The sequence below is a fragment of the Aspergillus pseudoviridinutans genome (genome assembly GCF_018340605.1).
Source record: "Aspergillus pseudoviridinutans IFM 55266 DNA, scaffold_2, whole genome shotgun sequence".
Classification (NCBI taxonomy): Eukaryota; Fungi; Ascomycota; class Eurotiomycetes; order Eurotiales; family Aspergillaceae; genus Aspergillus; species Aspergillus pseudoviridinutans.
The window spans coordinates 4019641-4038918 of NW_025091282.1; the positions used below are offsets into that span (position 1 = coordinate 4019641).

The window sequence follows — 19278 nt, forward strand, 5'->3', positions numbered from 1 at the left end:
ACAAGACGGGGGTGTCTGCGGATTAGTACATAAGCCAGTAGTTAATGACCACAATCTGGGGGGCAAAACCAGAACGGTCACTGATCTACCCTATACCTGCTCTGTTGCTCGACTAACCCTAACTCGTGGCCTTCAGTAAAGTGGGTTACAGTAAAAAACTCACCGGGGGTCTTTAGCATTTTTTAAATGTCCCGAGAGCTTAGGTACGATACATTTAGGGAGATTAGGGTGCCCAAGTCGTCAACGAAAAGCGAGGCAAAAGCCCACAGCCGCGCTCAGAGAAGATAGTCGAACACCACCAAAATACAGAACAGCACCAAACACGCAATATTTCCCACCTTGCTTACCTAAAATGGACCTGCCATCAATTTTGCCAAAGCTCACTCCCGCTTTGGGCGACCGTGAGGCCATCGCTGACGCCATGTATCGCTGTCTGTGGGGGTTCGACACAGCGGACGCCGCGTTATTCGCGTCGAGCTTCGCAGCCGACTGCCTCTTTGACCTCAATGGCAAAGTCATGAACAGCTTGGAAGAAGTCAAGGCAAAATGCTTCGATCCCATTTCCAAAATGGACACGACGCACTTCCTCACCAATGTGCGTGTCAACTATGTCGAAGGCGAGTCCAAGGCCGTGGGTACCAGTTGCGGGCTGGCGCAGCACTACGCTCCAGGCCAGGGTCTTCAGGACGGTTCCAAGTCGCTCCTGGTGGGCAGTCTGTACTGGTATGAGTTTGTCAAAGATGACTCCGATGGACTGTGGAAGATTAAATACTGGAGAGTTAAATCTGTCTGGAGTGAAGGCGACTGGGGCATTCTGCAGGGTAACTGATACAGGATGGCAAGGATCAAGTGGATAGCTAGTACAGCAGAAGACAATCTAGGTATTCAGCCATAAAATTAATGCTCCTTTCGTATTGCTTTATAAATAAGCCATCTCATCCCGCGACTCCTGTGTATTGAAACGAGGTAAGCCAAACGGAAATGCGTTTGACGGATCCAGTTTCCTTTTCAACTTGGTCAACCTCCTGACCGTGTCGGCGCCATAGAAACGGGTTGCGTCGCAGTCCGCTGGCCGCGACATGCTCCAGTAGCCCTTTGGCAAAGCCTGACCGGTTTGCAATATCTCACTATAAATAACTCGCGTCCATTCCCTTGTGACCTGCTTCTGTCGTGGAGATGCGTCCAGTGGTGCAATGGCGCATGGCGAAACAACGTAGTGCTGGCGGCGATGACTCCAGGAAGCCGTGCCATCAGGCTGTACGGCGCGACCGTGGACGTGGTGCACGAGTATGGCCGATGCGCCGCCAGTGGGCGCTGGATTCCGCATGATGATCCCAATCACCTCTGGAGTGAGATGGGCCAGTGTCAGAGATGCCATATCCCAGTAGCCATGCTGGGACTCTTCAATGCCTTGACTTAGTGTCTCGTGAAAAGCAAGGATTGATGCTTTTGGAGATAAAAAAAATTAGTTACAAAGCTGAAAGTCATACGTTGTAATGGAGTAGACTTACTGTCGCCAACTGTGTCCACCAAGGGGGCCACTTGAAGCCTCTGCAGGAGCTTTTCCTTGAATTTTGTCCCCTCAGCTGCGTGAGTATCCGAGTGGCTGTCGCATATCCAAGTGAAAAAGATGTTGATGGCTGGGCCGAGTTCGTCGGTCGTGTTGATGGTCATCTCTCCGCCAAAGCTAGTCGGTACTCCTTCGTTCACGAGGGTCTGAAAGCCCGAGAGCACTTGGACAGCATGCTGCAGAGAAAAGACCAGAATTCCAGCAATGTACCGAGGTTTGGGACGAGCTCTGACTCGCAGTTCAACCACGATGCCAAAGTTTCCCAGTCCAGCGCCACGCATTGCCCACAACAGCTCCGGATCATCTCGGGTGTCGATGATACGACCGTCCGCTTGCATTACCTTTGCACCTAGGATGTTGTCCACGCCCATCCCCCATGCACCAGAGGATAGGCCGTACCCACCACCGCAAGACCATCCTACCATGCCAACACTGCCTACCCAGCCCGTCGCTGCGCTGAGCCCGGCGCCATCGAGCGCTCGATGCAGCTCTATGGCAGTAATACCCGGTCCAAGCGCGACAACTTTGTCTGTTGCGGTTGAGGAAGGGTTGCTCTCGAGGATCTTGATCCATTTGAGAAATCTTAGGTCACACTGAGCAGCGGTCGACACAACGGTGCGTCCGTAGGGGTCATGTCCACCGCCTCGAATCGTCATAGGAATCGGGGGTTTATGGCCAGAACAGTAGACTACTGCCTGTCGTAGCTGATCAATGCTCTTTGGCAAGACAATGGCGAGTGGCTCAGTCTGACGGTTGTACTCGTTGTACTCTTGGCGAATGGATGTATAAAATGGGTTGGAAGGCGTGACTATGAGGGTGTCGGGGGAGTCTTTGGCCAGTTGAAGGAGAGACGGTGCCTCCCTCCGAAGAGTATTTGGGTCGGATTTCCAGTCGGTGGTTTTCATGCTCTCTCCCATGATTGTGTAAATTAGGATATGTGATACTGAATTTGATTAGATGCGACAAGCTACTAAGGCACTTGAAATGCGCAGTAGGAGAAGGGAGAGTATGTAGCTGCAGTCGTGTCGTTCTGACTGTTGCCGGGTTCTGTTTCTAACAACCACCCGAGCAAGTACCGGATATAATTCGGGGGACCCGAGGGTCAATTCCAGTATCGTGACAAGCCTGAATATGTATGCCAGTATACATTAATAATCCTTCAGTTATTTTGTTGCGCCATTGCATGTCGTACTTTGGGCAATTGCTCTGGTGTCACCAGAGCTTACATTGTATCGACAGATTGCTGAAAAAAGCTAAGAAAAAAGTTGTATTGCAATAGCATATACTTTCTAACCCTAAAATAACGTAAGAGATAAGATAATAAACAATTTAAAAAATCCCAATTTAATTCAAGAAGCCTGATGTCCTCAATGCCTTGATGTACTTGCCAATGACCTCGTCCGTGATTGGCCCTTGGTTACGAAGCGTCTCAGAGTACTGATTTGCCTTGGTTGTATCCAAGATAAGCTCTCCGCACGACATTGGAATAAAGTAGTTTTCGAAAAAGTCAATCAGCTGCAGTGCCGGATTATCTACCGTAGACCCGCGCAGTCGTCGGACGCGATCAATCCACTGGTCAAATGGAACAATGCTTTCCTTCCCAAGGCCGAGGGCGCTGGCGAGGGATGCAATCATTTCCTGCCAGCCTTGGCGCGACGGATTGTCAATGTGGTAGATCCAGTCGTCGGCCGTCTCGGACAAGAGCAAGTCGCCTAGGGTAGCAGCGACGCCATCGACGGGGTACCAGGAGAGGGTGCCCTCGAGGTATGGGAGTAGGCCAAGAGACTGGGATGACTTGATGAGGAAAGGCATGTATTCGGAAGTATTCCAGTAGCCGTTAGTGGTGGATCCGGAGATTTGCGCAACCCGCACGGCCTTGGCCTGGAAGCGATCGGGATAGCGGCGTAGCGTCTTGGACAGAACGGTTTCGCAGACTAGCTTCGCCTCTGCATAGCCAGTGAGAGGGACCGACTCGACAGTTGTCGGCTCCTCAGGCACCAAGGGGGTTCCCTTCCACAGAGGGTAGTTGCCAACCACGGCAATGGATGACACGAATAGGAACCCGACGCGGAGCTGGGGCTGCTCCTTGGCAATGTCCGCTGCGAGGGATATGAGATTTCTTAGAATTTTCATTTGGATCTCATACATGCGGATAGGGCGCGTCAGACTCATGGGCCACGCACTGTGGACAATGTGGGTGACTCTGCCGAGTAGAGACTGGTACTTGTCGGCAGACAATCCTATGGAAGCCTTGCTTGTATCAGTTTCAATCACTTCCAACTTTGCCATAGCCGCGGCGTCGAGCTCAATTCCACGCATGGCAAATGAACTTTTTTGACGGACGTTGGCCTCAGTGTTGCTCAGTCTGTTAATACAGATGACCGTTTTAACATCGCTGCGCTGCGCAAAGGCGGCCACAATGTGAGAGCCAAGACTGCCTGTTGCGCCAGTAACGAGAACACAGCGCGAGGAAGCCTTCGACGTGGCCTTTGATCTTGAGGATATTGATTCTGGCAGCTCGAAGTCATTGGAGTATTTCTCGACGTAGTTGTCACTGATCTTTTGTCTCTCGGCATTGTTGGTGGGCAAAGACGGTGTAAAAACGCGCGAAACATATCCAGACGGCCGCGGTGCTTGAGGATGGCTATCCTTGGAGGGAAATGCAATAATAAGCCGCTGCAGATCGGCCTCTGGATGGTCTCCCCTGGTCCAATCAACATGACCAAATCCGACTGATCTCAATGTCTTCTCCCAGTGGCTCACAGAGGCAAGCACATAATCACGCTCGTCTTCAAACAGCCACCAACCTTCAAGGAGACCAAAGACAAAGTCAATCCAGGGGACTTGATGTGTCATCTCCAGAAGCATCAAAAAGCCATCAGTTCGCAACATGCGGTGAATGTTGGCCAGTGACACAGACAAGTTGCGCGTAGCATGGATACAGTTCGTGGCCAGGACAATATGTTGACTTTGCACAAGGGCGGCATCGGGTGCAGACTCGACATCAACCACCTTGAACTCAACAAACGGGTACTGCTTAAATCGCTTGCGGGCGGCCGCGACCAAGGAGCCAGATATATCTGACATGGTGTATCGGATTGGCACGCCGAGCTTGGCCAGCAGAGGCACAAGCTGCGAAGTGGTTCCACCGGTGCCCGCGCCAATCTCAAGGATGTTAATCGTCTCACCAGTCTTGGGAATCCTGGAGATAAATTTCTCCATAAACAGTAAAAGTTGGTGAATCCAGACACCTGTAAAAGGAGACTTGGCGTAAAAGTCAGAGGCCACCTCGCGACTCTCTTGACGCCCAAATATGAGTTGGACGCCGTCTTCCTTTCCAGTTATCAAGTCGGCAAATCTGGTGCCCACAAGAGCTGCAAGCTTGACATCGTACATGTGCGTCGGTTCTTCCTCTAGCAATTTTGCGAGTAAAGTATCCGCCGACTTGAGTGGCGGCGCGACTGCTGTGCGTGTGATGGTTGAGCCTTGGATGTCGATGAGACGGGCGTCGACCTCCAGCAGCTGATACATGAGCTTCATGAGCTTCTCGTGCTTAGCAAGATAAGAGACACGCGGTAATTGATCGCCTGCTTTTGCAGAGCGGATGGAACAGCCGAGCTGTTCAAACGCGTCGAGAATGTAGGCAACACACAGCTCGCTTGTTCGTGGGGTGATGTGTTTGTTGTATCCAGCCAGATTGTGCTCTTCAAGAAGGTTATCGGTCTCCCATGCCAGCTCGTTGAAGACTTCCAAGACGATTGATGACGACAACGTGGCAGGACTGCCATTCGGTATGACGTTATAGCCGTCCATGGCACTGCTGGCGTCACCATTCACAGTGCTTGTGGGTTCCATAGCTGAAGTGCCATTGAGATGCCGGCCGGGGATGCCTTTTGAAGTTGATGATGCAGCAGGTTCGTTTGCAGGTGCAGTGTCATTGCTCATACCCAGTGCGGATCTGATACAAGCCACCAGACTCTTGAAGTCTGTCAGCTCCATCAAGGCATCATTAGTCAACACAACATGGAATGCCGCATCGACTTCGCGAACTACTTCCATAGCCATGAGGGAATCGATACCAAGCTCTGCCAAGTCAGAGTCTTTCTTGATGTCGTCTGGCTCCAATCCTGACAGATTGCAGACCAGCTCTACGGTTTTGTCGTAGACCTCCGCGTCAACAGCAGCATTTGCGGAAGGCGCCGATGTGGGTGCTGGCTCAGAGCCCTCCGAAACAGAAGATAAACCTTTCTGTGAAATGTGTTTGGCGGGATTATTATTGGGCGTGTCCGCCGGCGCGGGTCCGTCTGTTGATGAGGAGCTCCGGATCTCTGCGCGCGAGGGTTCGGCAGCCAGTTGTCCAGTAACGATGTCATCCGTCGCTAGTCGTTCATAAGAAACACCCAGCATGACCTCCGCCAAAGACCCATCCTGGCCATCAAAGACAAACATGTCGGCAATGTATCCCGACTCGGAGCCTCGGTGACAGGCAACAAACACATTCCACTCTCTCGGGTGAATGCTGTTATCCGACAAGCTGCCACTGCGCAGCCACTGAGAAAAGCCACGGCAAATAAAGATAGCGCCCTTATTGTCCCTCTCCGATGAAGAATCTTCATCCTCAATCATCAGGTTGAGGAAGATACTCGCCACCTGGCAAAAGGTTTCGGTGCGTATCGCGTTGACGTAGCCAACCTTGCCGTCTTCCTGTCCACCGAGTCGATGTGCTTTGACACGACCGGCTGCTTCGCTGCCATTGCTAGAGACCTTTGTGACTTTGCCAACTGCTTCTTTGTATTCAATCAGCTGTTGCATTGAACGGTATATGCTTCGGCCTTGAAGCACATCGACATTCTCATCGGTCCCCGTCAGCAACCTCTCGCACCTGTCCCTTCCACTGAGACGAGTCAAGTGATCATAATTCTCTTTTACGTAGGGATCCGCTGGTGAGGTAAATGAGATGACGCCGGTGCTATAGACTGTATTTGGCGCTCCACTGCCGTCCGCTGAGCTGAAGATTTTCCACGTACAGCTGCGGTTTGGTGTTCCAGACCACGCCACATCAATAAGGAGGTCGTCACTGACATCGGCGCATAGGATATCGTAAAGATGAGTATTTCGAATAAGCGGCTGGTACTCAGTACCGTCCAACTCAGGATCCTGACTGTAAATAGCATGCAGTGCAATCTCGACATGAAACATGGCCGGGACTGCTGCCACTTTTTGGGCAATTTTGGTTGCATTGGCAGGAACTTGAAATTGGGAGGTGCCAACGTTGACGCGGAATCGAGCATTCTGCTTATTTTCTCCTTGGTAGGCAACGAAACTTGTCAGGGTTTTTGGTGCTTCTGGCTGTGATGCAGACTGCTGCTCGGTGGCAGCAGGTGGCGGCGAGCTGAGCGGCATCTCTTTGAGCTCCATCCAATGTGTTGCTTTCTCAAATTGGTACGGAGGAAGAATGAGCGGGGAGTATTGTTGCACTTGACTGACGTGATGCATCCAGAAAGCCACATTGAGGCCTTGCTTCCAAAGGTCAATGGTGTTATTGACAAGGAACGTGAGCGAGTTGCTGCTCGTGATGTTGATGGCCTGGAAATGACTCGATGCTGGGCTCCCAAGAGAGCGACTGGCCATGTTCGCAATGCTTGAATTCGATCCTGCCTCAAGCCATATAGCATCCCCAAAGTCCTTATGAAGTCTCTGAACGGCATCGTGAAAGTAAACTGGATGTCGTAGATGCTGTGCGACGAAATCCGATTGCAGCTTGTCGGATGACAACGAGGTCCTTGTTGCCCGTTCCACCCTTATGGTAGGTGTGTGGAATTCAACATCAGCAGCTACATCTTGTAACTCCTTCATTAACGGTTCAACAAGTTTCGAGTGGAAAGCATTTGTAACGTTCAGCCGCTTCATCTTGGGCGATGGTGTGGCTTCGGCGGCCAGACTCTGGAAGTGCTCAACCCATCTGGCAGAACCAGCCAGGGTGAAGCTTTTTGGCCCATTATGGCAGGCAACTCCAACATCTGATTCGCCACTGGAGGCTTCAATAGCCTTTGCGATCAAATCCTCTACTGTGGCAGAGTCAGCCTCGACTGCCAGCATGGCACCTCTCTCTGAACCCCAAGAGTCACGAATGATCCGAGCCCGACGCGACACAATCCTGAGAGCATCCTCCAGCGAATAGACTCCAGCGATGCACTGGGCTGTAAGCTCGCCAAAGCTGTGGCCCACTACAGCAGCGACATTCACTCCACAGTCGATCCAGCTTCTGGCGCAAGAGTACTGCATCGCAAACAAGGCCAGTTGGAGTCTGCAAATATCTTGAATAGGTGTTTTCAGGAAGATATCAGGGTATATGCTGCCCAGTCCGAGCGAGAGACATGCAGAATCACACTTGTACAAATGCTCCCGTAGAACGGTAGCGCTGTCGAAGACAGCTCTGTCCAATCCAACGAAGGTAGACACCTGGCCTCCGAAGCAGAGAACAACTGGGCGCGTTGTCGGAGAGTATTGCTCTGCTACAACTGAACCGCTATCATTCTCCAAAGCAGAAAGCTTTGTGCCTAAGTCTGACAATGAGGAAGCAGTGAATATGGCGCCCCAGGGCAATGTCGAGTTAGATTGGCGGCACAATTGGAAGGAGAGATTGGACGCTGATAAAACGCTTTTGTCGACAGTGCCCGTTGCGGCCTGGGATTCTAGAAGCTTTTTGAGCTTGTGTATGTACGCCTTAAGGCTTTTCTGATCCAAAGCGTGCAAGCGAAATGGATAGTTTTGGCCTTCAATCGAAGCGGATTCGACGCTGGACCGGATGCGACGCAGAGTGGGTGATTCAGTAACAATCATGGACGCATTGGATCCCGAAGCACCGTAATTGTTGATGAGGGCAGCACGAAAGTTCGCATCCCATGGCTTCACCCTCGTTGTAATTTCAATTTTATCCGTAGATGTCGCTTTCAGTCCAGGGCTGCAGGTTACAAAACTGGGCTGTGGAGGGATGGTCCCGTGGTGAATCATGAGTAGGATTTTGACCAAAGAAATGATTCCAGAGGCAAATTCTGCATGTCCCACAAGTCCTTTCACAGACATGAGATTCAGATTAGTGTTGCCTCGCCTGTGGCCTCCGAAAACCGTACGGACTGCATCGTACTCAGCAGGGTCTCCGACTGGTGTTCCTGTTCCATGAGCCTCAACCACAGACACATTTTGTGGTTCGAGCCTGGCCTGGTGTACGACGTCAGAGAATAGCTCAGACAGTGATGGCGAGTTGGGAACTGTAATGGCTGTGCAGTTCTGGTTCTGGTACACCTTGGTAGCTGCAATGACACCAAAAATTTGGTCGCCATCGGTGAGCGCCGAGGACAGCTTCTTGAGATAGACCGCACAACCGCCTTCTCCTCTGCAATAACCATCTGCGTTGGCATCGAATGGCTTGCATTGCCCTGTTGGACTTAGAAATGACGCCCCGGCAAGGTTGTGGAACCAGTTCGGGCTGGTGAATATATTCACACCACCAGCGAGAGCGCTGCTGCAGTCTCCATGTAGAATGGCCCGACACGCTTGATGGATGGCCACGCTGGACGATGAGCAGGCTGTGTCAACTGTCAAACTGGGACCGGTCCACCCAAACCAATGGCTGACCTTGCCTGCGACGAAGCTGCGGAGGTTACCTGTCGCTGTATAGGCGTTGGCAGGGTGGCAGGCAATATTATCGAAGTAGTCGACGTTGCCCACACCAATGTAGCAGCCAATGTGTTTATCTTTGGTGGACGAGGGCGACGTAAAATATCCAGCCTGCTCCATTGCCTGGTATGCCAGCTTGAGACACAGGCGCTGCTGGGGGTCCATGGACGCCGACTCTCGGGGGCTCTTCTTGAAAAACTTGTGGTCAAACTTGTCAAAGTCGTCAATGAAGTTGCCGAACCACTTGCGACCACCAGCTCCTTGTTCCTGTAGCTGTCTCCAATTCATATCCATGGGGAATCTCTCAGGAGGAACTTCCCTGTGTTGGGACTGGCCACTGACCAGAATATTCCAGAATTCTTCGAGATCTTCTGCTCCAGGGACATGGCAGGACATTCCGACGACTGCAATCTGCTCATCGCCATGACTAAGTTGTGATGAGATGCCTATCTTTGCCAGACTAGTATCGCCAATTCTGGTTATCCGAGAATTCAGCATGCTGGCAAGAGTTGGTGGCACGCAGCGCTCTGGCCCGATGATGATGATCCTGCCCTGGCTGGCATCAAGAATGGATGGGTCAATTAGCTGGCTAAATGACCAAAACCAGTCAGACTTTTCGAGGAGGATTCCCCTAAGAACTGTCACTTCCACAAGGGAGTCTCGACTCCAACTGCTCATATCGCTGTGGAACATCATGTGGCGTGAGCTTGACAGATGGAATTCTTCGTTTGACGCAAATAGCTGTGCTAGTTGCTTTGCATTTTCCTCATGGCCCTGCCAATGGAAACGTCCCGCCAGTTCAAGTCGCACGATGTAAAGGCCAGCAGCCTTCAGCGTTTGAGCAAAGGCTACTGCCAACTTCTCTGAAACAGTGATTGTTGCTCTTCGTTCGTCCATGATAACAGAGATGTAGGTCTAGACTGTAGTTAGTAATGAGGATGACAGCGAGACACCGAACACTTACGTTGGAAAACGGTTGTATCAACTTCTTGACACTATCCAGGGTACGACCAGCTCCCCATGATACTGAGAAAGATACTGCACGCCCATCTGAACCGTCTGCTGCCATTTCGGCATCGACAATTGCTCCAATTGCCATGGCTTGCCTCACAGCTTTGCAACTGTTCGTGGCCAAGCTCTGTAGGGTATTGGAATGGCTCGCGACCATGGCTCCTAGCATACCGGTACATAGACCAGCTGCAACTGATTCCTGCATGAAGTCGGCTGGCAGCGGATCGTCGTCTTTCAGTCTTGGCCAAGTATCTCGCAATGCTTTTGAGTACTGTGTCAAATGCATTATGACGACGAGGGGGGTGGATAATATGTTTGGCAGCGGGAACGTGGACGGGGATGTGCTTCCAGTGTTGAATTCGTCCACAAACTTTTTCAACAATGGCTTGCCATCGAAACTGTTCAGTTGAGGGACATTTTTGGCAACAACATCCCACAAGTCAGGCAGCTCGGATAGACAGTCGAGAGCCCATCGATTGCTTGGCGTTGAATGAAGTGTATCTCGCAGGGTTTTGATGTCATCAACATCTAGTGATAGCGCCTGTGGCCCAAATAAAAGTACATTTTGTACCATATCTTGTTTTGCAAGCGAACCCATGGTATAATGTTGAGGACGAAAGATCTAATTTTGTTATTGGTGACTGGGAGCAAGATGCATAAGAGATGCTGTGTGGGAGAGACTGTAGGAGACTCCGACATGATATGTTTCGTGGCTCTGTCTTGGCACCCTGTCAGTGCAAGTACTCTGTTTTGGTAAATTCTATTTCAGTAATCCCATGATTCGCCGCGGACCTTGATACTGGGAAGGATTACATAGGGCCCGGCTGGTTTCCAGTGTCTGAGCTGAACAAACAAACCGGGCCGCGGCGCACCATATCTCCAAGATAGGCAGGGCATTATTCAAAAGACAGCAGTTCTGAAACGTCATGCTTTATACTCTTATTACTATGGCTGCTTTTAAGTATACAGTGTTGAGCTAGCTGCAAGATTACGTATCTGCTCCACGACTACCTGCACGTCCTTATACTTCAGCGGCACTTGATGCGCCCCATCCCACTCTACCGAACGCCTGCTCCGCGAGTCGCAAAAGTTCTCAAATAAACTGCGGTGAAGCTCTAAACCCTCGTCGTTAAGGCCATGCACATGCAGTGTGGGAATACTCAGAATGTGTCCATTGCCGTAGAAACTGCGCTTGTCGCTGTCCCTCTTGGGCCAGTCCGTAAGTTGCGATGCATCTGGAAGTGTCTGATCCGGCCACATGTCGGGATCCAAAGAAACAATAGGTGCTCGGCCTGCTATAAGAATGCCGAATTGGAAATTGAGTAGGTCGTCTTGATCGAGAGATTGCCGTCGAAGTTGTTGTCTATACAGGATGCTAGCGGCTACTTTCGCGCCCTGACTGAATCCCAATATGCCGACCCATTCGCCAGTTGCGCCCGCTCTAGTATCAGCGGCCATGGCATCCATCAACGCCTCATCTATTTGCTCAATTATGAAGTTGGGGTGCGCATGAGGCTGGTCAGGTAACCAGCGAAGCCAGCGACGAAACGGGCCCCATTCGCCGTAGGCCGGCGTGACATCGGGGCCAGCTTGAGACTCGAATGGTGCTTGAGCAAAGACGAGGCGATATTCTGACTTTAACTGCGCAACAATTCCACGACATTGGGCTCGAAAAATACGTGCGTTGGTTCCTCCGCCATGGAGGCAAAGTATGCGAGGCAGATGGCGTGTAAGCTGGTCGGGCGCTGGCGCTGAATGCATCGTGCCAGTGAGGGTATAATTGAGGAACTTGAGCTTCTTGCTATGTTATGCTCATTTCCTTTGTCGCATTTATGACAATATTCGCAGAAAGACGTTCCGGCCAATATGAAGAGCGTCTCTTACACAATGATACAGCTGTGCCTTCAGTCCTTCACTAATGGCCCGAGCGAAACTACCCGAAGTCCTGCCAGGAAAAGGCGAATGGACTCAAGTGTGGTGACATAAAGATATAATATTTAGCAATAGCTCTATCACACGAGCGGCCACATTGATCAGTTTTGCTCCTCTCAGCCAATTCTCAATATTCTGATAACGATTGACTCGGAAATAATGCCTTCCGTCGAAGAACTGCCAGACTTTTACTTGCCCCTCATAGACATTACACCTTTCCTTGAGGATCCCAAGAGCGATGCTGCTCAACAAGTTATTGACGATGTCCGACGAGCATGTGGATCGACGGGTTTCTTCCAAATGAAAGGCCACGGCGTGTCCCAAGAGCTGCAAAAGCGAGTGTTTGAAGCCTCCGCCAGATTCTTTTCTCTTCCTGCGAAGGAGAAACTTCGTCTTGATGCTAGGAAGAACCCTGGTTTTCGTGGCTACGATGTCATGGGCTCACAGTCCTACGAAACGGAGGAAGAAGAAGACGACGGAATCTTGCGAGACGTCAAGGAGGGGTTTTTCATCTCCAAAGAGATGCCCCTGGACCACCCTCGTGTCGTCCAGGGCCGTTTCCTGGAAGGCCCCAATGTCTGGCCGTCGCCTGACATTCTTCCGACGGCAGACTTTCGCTCTGTCACAGAAGAATACTATTCCGAGATGCTGCGGGTATCCCGCATCGTTTTTGACCTCATCGCCGCCACACTGCCCTGTGGACCGCACTGCTTTGACGATTTACAGGCCAACGACCCCATGTGGCTCCTTCGCCTGTTGCACTACCCGCCAACACCCGGTTCACAGGGAACGTCCAAGATGCAGCTTGGTGCCGGCGAGCACACCGATTTTGGCGCCATCACCCTGCTGGTGCAGGACGAGCATCCCGGGCTCCAGGTGAAAGACTACAAGACGGACCGGTGGGTTGATGTGCCGCCCAACCCAGATGTTTACATTGTCAATCTGGGCGACGTCATGTCTCTGCTCACAGGAGGCGAGTATCGCAGCAGCCTCCATCGCGTTTGGAACAAGAGCAGCGACGACAGGTATAGTATTGTATTCTTCTTTGATGGTAACCTGGATTCCAAGCTAAAGCCACTCGACGGGCTTCCGGTGCAACCAAAGTCATCCAATGAGATCTTGACTGTTGAAGAACATGTTAGATATCGCATGACGGGTAGCTATAGTCTCGTAAAGAACTAGCAAGAGCAATAAATGTTTGATTATGAATATCCAACTGCGGCCATCCCTGTAGCTATCAGCATAAAACGCAGCCTGCATATGCACGCTGTTACTAGGATCCAACAAACTACTTAGTAAATACCGAGGAAATGATAGGGAGCAACTTTACCAGTTATTACCTTAGTCTACGAGACCGAATACTGGCACAAGGAAGCGTATCCGGTTTCCGAGGATCTTATCTTCGCCCCCGTCGCCCTGCGAAATGCGCCGCGGCCACTTTTGTAATCCCTGTAGCGAATCCCACGTTTCATATGAAAGCCACCGAGAATCTCCAAGTCTCCTGCCAGCGCCGTGGCGTGAATGAATTGTCCCATATCCCTCGGTGGACAAAATACAGAGCCGCAACAACTCTGTAGGGGAGAGAATGGCGCGGGATGCAGGCTCCTTTTGGGAATTCCGAGCTCACTTCTCGTGTAGTAACTGAGGCAGCAGCCAGTAAATGAAAGTTGTCAGAGTAACCAAGATGAAAAGTATATGAGACTCGACCTTTAAGCTCAGTGTGAGATTACAACGACTACATTGTCAATATTGGAATAAAATTTTATTCGCTGCAAAGAATCAGCATACAACCCCCAAACTACCGCCAAAATGATGACCAGCGTGTTACCGTTTACTGTACGTCGGAGGTGCCCCAGCTCTTGTCACAGGCAATATACCTAATCCTGGTCCATATCATAGGTCGAGCAGGCAGCCATGGCGACAGAGTACTGCCAGGGCTTCACTGACGGCATCAGCCCAGGCATGCAAGAGACCTGGCAGTGGACTCGCGAAAACTTTGACGATGCCGACAAAATGTCGTCATTGCTTCAGGGCGCGACGAACAAATTCCTTGCTCAGATTTTGCAGCCAAAGAGAAGTATGCGCGAACGGCCTCCTCTTGTTTGCGAAGAAAGTAAATTAATATCATATTTTTAGTCCTGGAAATTGGCAGCTACTCTGGTTTCAGCGCCCTCGCTTGGTATGAGGCAACCACCAAGCAACAGTCTGAGATTATCACTCTCGAGATTGAGCCGCGCATGATTGATGCTACCAAGCGAACAATCGCGCGCAACAACATGCAGGACCGCGTCACTCTGCTCGAAGGGCCTGCCCAGGACACGCTCAAGACTCTCCAGGGAACCTTTGACATTGTCTTTGTCGACGCCGACAAGGAAGGCTACGAGGGCTACGTTCGCACTGTCCTGGATAGGAAGTTGCTGTCTCCCAATGGCATCATTATCTGCGACAATGGTAAGTTGAGCAAAAGAAAGTACATAACATGACTGACCTTATGCTGCATAGTCTTTTCTCGCGGTCTTGCCATTGACACCAACGCTGGCCCCCATCTGCGCGAGGATCTTGTTCCCTACTGGATCGAGTGCGGCAAGGCCATGCGCAAGCTCAACGAGTTCTGCAAGAACGACTCCCGCATTGACTCGCTCGTTTTGCCGCTGTACGATGGCATGTCGATTCTCAAGTGGAAGCAGTAAGCTCCTGCACGAGTTGCGCTGGAAGTATTGGCATGGGTCGCACAGATGCTGCAATTTAGAAATAAAATTGACAAATATAAAACCGCTTGGTGAAGAAAATTGTAATCGCAGTAGATGTAATCCCGCGGCGCATTCTATGCATCGGTCAGATTTAATGGCAGGCTTCGGCCCATTAAAAGACTAGAAACTAATAAAAATCAAACATTCTACTCTTCTCAACATATGACATCTGGCTTTATGTCTGCATGTTGTGGCGTTGACAAGCGAGTTACGCAGTGACACTGATAATGGCACCTTCTTTTCTTCCTCTGAACTCTGGACCTCCAGCCAGCAAGCTCTGCAACGATGTTCTTTTACTCCAAATGCCCATTGAAATTCCAGCGGAGTGGAAGCAAAAGATCGAATCCAAATATCCAGGGATCGAGATACGGTCCAGGGTTCTGCGGTTGGAGCTAGGTCTGGAGGCCAACAAAATCGAGCCGGAGCTTTGGAAGGGCGTCACACTGGCGTGCCTCTATCTGACGCACCCGGCAGAACTAATGTCCAATGTGCGTTTTATACAACTGACCTCGGCTGGCGTTGATCGATGGATCCATCACGAGAGGTACAAGTCTCCGGACGTTGCAATTAGCACTGCGAGTGGCATCCACTGGTAAGCAACCTTCTCCAAGACCTAATTTGCCTCTGAAACTGCTTGTCTCACATCAGTATTTCTACTTAGCCCTCAAATTGCAGAGTGGGTCATGTCGACTTGGATTATGAGAAATCACAACCTCCTGCGCCACATTGAATCGCAAAAGGAGGGCCACTGGTCAACAGTCCGAGCCGAGACCAGAGACTCGGCAGGCATGCGTATAGGCATTCTCGGATATGGTTCCGTCGGACGGCAGTGTGCACGTCTCGCCACGGCAATGGGGATGGAGGTGTACGCCTTCACGCGAACGCCATACACCTCCGATAAGGCAGCCAAGAGCGACCACTACAGTGTCCCGGGCATGGGAGACCCGCAGGGCCAGCTGCCCGCCAAGTGGTTCCACGGCGAGTCCCGAGACGCCGTCAACGAGTTCCTGCGCCAGGAGCTGGACCTCCTGGTGCTCTGCCTGCCGCTGACCAAGGCGACCGAGTATCTGCTCGGGGCGGAGCAATTCGACATATTGGCGCAGGGCAAGAAGCGAACATTCGTCTCCAACGTTGCGCGGGGCAACCTGATTTGCACAGAGGCACTGATCGATGCGCTGCACCAGGGCAAAATCTGGGGCGCTGCGGTGGACGTGACGGATCCCGAGCCGCTGCCTGAATCGCATCCGTTGTTTAGCGCCCCCAATGTGGTGATCACGCCTCATGTGAGCTGGCAGAGTGTGAATAACTGGGATAGAATGCTGGATATTCTGGAAACCAATCTGGATCGTTTAGATAAGGGTGAAGAGCTTATTAACGTCCCGGATAGAAAGCTAGGCTATTAAGACATCTCGGTCATAGACTGGAAATTACATTGCCAAGATAGATAGAACTAAAATCAAACGCTATCCGGCTGCCAAAAGCAGCCTGGCGCGCAGAAAATACGCCCTCTTGTATATATCATCTGCCTTCTGTCGGTATATCATGTAATTCACGCCCTTCATTATTGTATCAGCCGTCTTTTCAAGCTCAGCAAGTATAGAGAGAACATTGTCTATGTAATCCAACACAAGGCGCTGCAGAAAGCTCGCCTTGACCACATCATCTACGAGGAAGCTGCCGACAACAAGAGACTGCTCAGTCCAGGGAAACTGGCGCTGGCTACGGGAGCTTGTGTCATAGGACTTCTCGTGCGGGAATCGAGAAGAAGACGGTCGCGAATGCGACATGAGGTGTCGTCGCGGGGCGGCGGCGACGACGGCGGCCGTTGCGGTCGAAGAACTTCGGTTGTGGTAGCCATTGGCGCTGCCTGAGCTGTCTTTGTGTTGCCTTTGCTGCTTCTCAAAGAGAGACAGTAAGCTGTCTAGGGACATGTATATAATCATGAGCAAGTTTTGGTTGCTGGGCACCTCCGTGCAGTGTCCGCAGTCAAGTGCCATACGTACTTTGTGCTGGAGCTCACGGTCGATGCACAGCAGGCCATCCAGCTGCGTGGCCTCTGCCTGGGACAGGTCAAAGTCACCCAGCTTGGTCAACAGCCCGGAGAGGGCCTTGTAGCATGTTCCGTCCTGCGAGCACGGCCTATTATTAGCCTGCTCTCGCGTGCCGGAGCCGACGCTCACGGTGCGTGCCGCAGACAGTGATGAGGTGTGGTGGCTGGACGAGGCTGTGGTCGGAGCCGACGGGGGCGGGCTAGCCAGTCCAGTCTCGGCAATTTCCTCAGAGACGCTGCTGATTGGCATGGCAGTCGGCAGGGCGCAAAGGCCGCTCAGGAGAGTCGTTGGTGGCTTGTTTTGGGCTCGATGCGTGCAGCCTCTCGGTTCGTGAGCATCGAATGTAGTGGAGGGGGACGAGAGCACTGAGCCCAGCGCGAGGTGGCTCATCTCGTCCGTTTCTGAGCCGGTCATAGCGGTTGGACCGATCTCTCCATGGCTGTAATCCATTGCCAGGTCTGACATGGTCGGCATCGCCCACATGTCCAGATCCAGGTCCAGGTCCATATCCAAGGTGGAGAAGTCACTGGCACTGACGCTCATGTGTAGATTTGCCATGGACAGCGCAGGATTCTGGGTTGGGTCTTGGGATTCAGCATTGCCCATGGGATGCACGGCAAGTATTGCACCACCTGGTGCGGCTGGAGATGCGGCCAATTCAGCCAGGGGCTGTTGCAGCCGTACTGGCGAACAGGTCGTTGGCACGTCATTGGCGGTGATGGTGTCTCGCGGTGGATGGTGACGATGAATCGTGCGACCGGGCGAGGCTTCCTGGGTGATAGTATCGCGGGGAGAGCGATTGGGTGATGAATTTGTAGTCGATAACCGGTTCGAAGTGGCCTTTTCCCGCTGCGCCGCAGCATTGTTGTCGCTGTTCTTGGGCGGGCGCCCCGTCCTCCTCAGTGGACTGTATACGCACTTGACGCCGCTCTGGGTGCACCGCCAGCACGAAGGCTTGCCTCTACTACATCGTACTTTGGACAGCTGGCAGTTATCGCATGCCGTACGTAGCTTGGGGCCATTTGTTGTCGTTGTCGTGGTAGTTGATTGTGCTAAATCGGTCATGGCGGTTTCAACCGCGGACTCTGGCTCTGCCTCTGGCTCTCGAGGCAAATCGTCAATGGGGCCGCGGGGCTGTCAATGAGGGAACCAGGCAGCCGGTATTATGATCTCTTGTTCAGGTGGGGGATAGGCAGCACAGCAGGCGTGCGGAGTAGAGAACTTTGGTAATTGCGAATTTACACAGCGACGAGAGAGACCGTTCTGACTAAACTGGGGGAAACAAGGCAGCGTCGATACGGGGACTCCCCCATGCATGAGACCTGGCCAATGATTGCCCCGGTATAATGTGAGTGAACCGTTTGATTTGCCATGGCTTCGTATCCTGACGCGCAGAAGCGAACGAGTTAGCCTTCGCATAGATCCAGGCCGATTGACTCTGGCCCTCCCCCCCGTTCATCCCTGCGCGGCGAGAGGACATGATTCGGCGATAGCGTCGCTTTTCACAGCAGATCCGGCCCGCGGTACACGTCCTTCCGTGCCCACTTGCCGGGGTCCGGGGCTAGCTTGCGAGGGCATTGGCAGAGGCTTATCTCTCATACCCCGCACGCTGTCACAGCGTCGAGGATCGCATTCCTTCATAATTTGGTGCTGAGAATTCTGGCCTCGAGTCATGACTCATGGAAACTCAACTAAGGTTTGATGTAGGCCTTGCATAAATCTCCCAATGCTGTGTCTGGGCTTTAAAGTTTTTTTTCCTTTTTTCTCGCCCCTGAGGCCACGTTCTGAACGTGCCATGCGGTGGCCCGGGCGCGAAAGATCATTTATGGGTGGATATAAGATACCACGCCATCTAGGAATTGAATTCCGGACGGATGTATTCGTCTGATTTATGACAAGCCTTGGTCCTTTGTGGCCTTCGACGCAACGGTCGAACCGCCGGGTCTGGAAGATTGCCCCGTGTACTACCGGCCCCCAATGTGATCGGCGACTTCACCACCCAACAGTTATGCTCTATGCCCTTGCCCTCATTCGTGGACCGGGCGGACATTTGGTCGATTGCCGTCAGCTTGTAGTGTAATACCGAGGGTTGGAGACGATGATCAACATGTGGCGTGCGCCCCAAAGTCTTCAATTCGGGTCTTTTGCCCAAAGAGGTACAAATTGTCGGAGCAATCCGCCCGCCCTCATCATGAAACTTGCCGTCTGGGTCTATTTGCAGCAGCTAATATAGCTCCAATAATGTGATCGACCTGCAGTAGTTATTTCAAGCAATATACAAGCT

At 51.9% G+C, this 19278-nt stretch overlaps 8 protein-coding genes across 8 annotated transcripts; 4 read left to right on the forward strand and 4 right to left on the reverse strand.

The window, feature by feature from the left end:
- Positions 1-352: 352 nt before the first annotated feature.
- Asppvi_003455 (nuclear transport factor 2 family protein) lies at positions 353-829 on the forward strand (the record flags this gene model as incomplete). The annotated part of the gene is made up of 1 exon (XM_043299418.1): positions 353-829. The coding sequence occupies one exon, from the start codon at positions 353-355 to the stop codon at positions 827-829; it is 477 nt and encodes a 158-aa protein (XP_043155353.1).
- Positions 830-919: 90 nt separating this feature from the next.
- On the reverse strand, positions 920-2487 carry Asppvi_003456 (FAD-binding oxidoreductase; the record flags this gene model as incomplete). The annotated part of the gene is made up of 2 exons (XM_043299419.1): positions 920-1446; positions 1512-2487. The coding sequence occupies 2 exons, from the start codon at positions 2485-2487 to the stop codon at positions 920-922; spliced, it is 1503 nt and encodes a 500-aa protein (XP_043155354.1).
- A 427-nt stretch (positions 2488-2914) lies between these two features.
- Asppvi_003457 (type I iterative polyketide synthase) lies at positions 2915-10859 on the reverse strand (the record flags this gene model as incomplete). Its single annotated transcript, XM_043299420.1, has 2 exons — positions 2915-10165; positions 10215-10859. The coding sequence occupies 2 exons, from the start codon at positions 10857-10859 to the stop codon at positions 2915-2917; spliced, it is 7896 nt and encodes a 2631-aa protein (XP_043155355.1).
- Positions 10860-11218: 359 nt separating this feature from the next.
- On the reverse strand, positions 11219-12022 carry Asppvi_003458 (uncharacterized protein; the record flags this gene model as incomplete). Its single annotated transcript, XM_043299421.1, has 1 exon — positions 11219-12022. One exon carries the CDS (start codon positions 12020-12022, stop codon positions 11219-11221), a length of 804 nt encoding a protein of 267 aa, XP_043155356.1.
- Positions 12023-12352: 330 nt separating this feature from the next.
- On the forward strand, positions 12353-13375 carry Asppvi_003459 (isopenicillin N synthase family dioxygenase; the record flags this gene model as incomplete). Its single annotated transcript, XM_043299422.1, has 1 exon — positions 12353-13375. The coding sequence occupies one exon, from the start codon at positions 12353-12355 to the stop codon at positions 13373-13375; it is 1023 nt and encodes a 340-aa protein (XP_043155357.1).
- A 627-nt stretch (positions 13376-14002) lies between these two features.
- On the forward strand, positions 14003-14883 carry Asppvi_003460 (O-methyltransferase; the record flags this gene model as incomplete). The annotated part of the gene is made up of 4 exons (XM_043299423.1): positions 14003-14029; positions 14093-14270; positions 14330-14644; positions 14696-14883. The coding sequence occupies 4 exons, from the start codon at positions 14003-14005 to the stop codon at positions 14881-14883; spliced, it is 708 nt and encodes a 235-aa protein (XP_043155358.1).
- A 362-nt stretch (positions 14884-15245) lies between these two features.
- On the forward strand, positions 15246-16346 carry Asppvi_003461 (D-isomer specific 2-hydroxyacid dehydrogenase family protein; the record flags this gene model as incomplete). The annotated part of the gene is made up of 2 exons (XM_043299424.1): positions 15246-15535; positions 15605-16346. The coding sequence occupies 2 exons, from the start codon at positions 15246-15248 to the stop codon at positions 16344-16346; spliced, it is 1032 nt and encodes a 343-aa protein (XP_043155359.1).
- Positions 16347-16406: 60 nt separating this feature from the next.
- Positions 16407-18059, reverse strand: Asppvi_003462 (Zn(II)2Cys6 transcription factor domain-containing protein; the record flags this gene model as incomplete). The annotated part of the gene is made up of 1 exon (XM_043299425.1): positions 16407-18059. One exon carries the CDS (start codon positions 18057-18059, stop codon positions 16407-16409), a length of 1653 nt encoding a protein of 550 aa, XP_043155360.1.
- Between the last annotated feature and the right edge of the window lie 1219 nt (positions 18060-19278).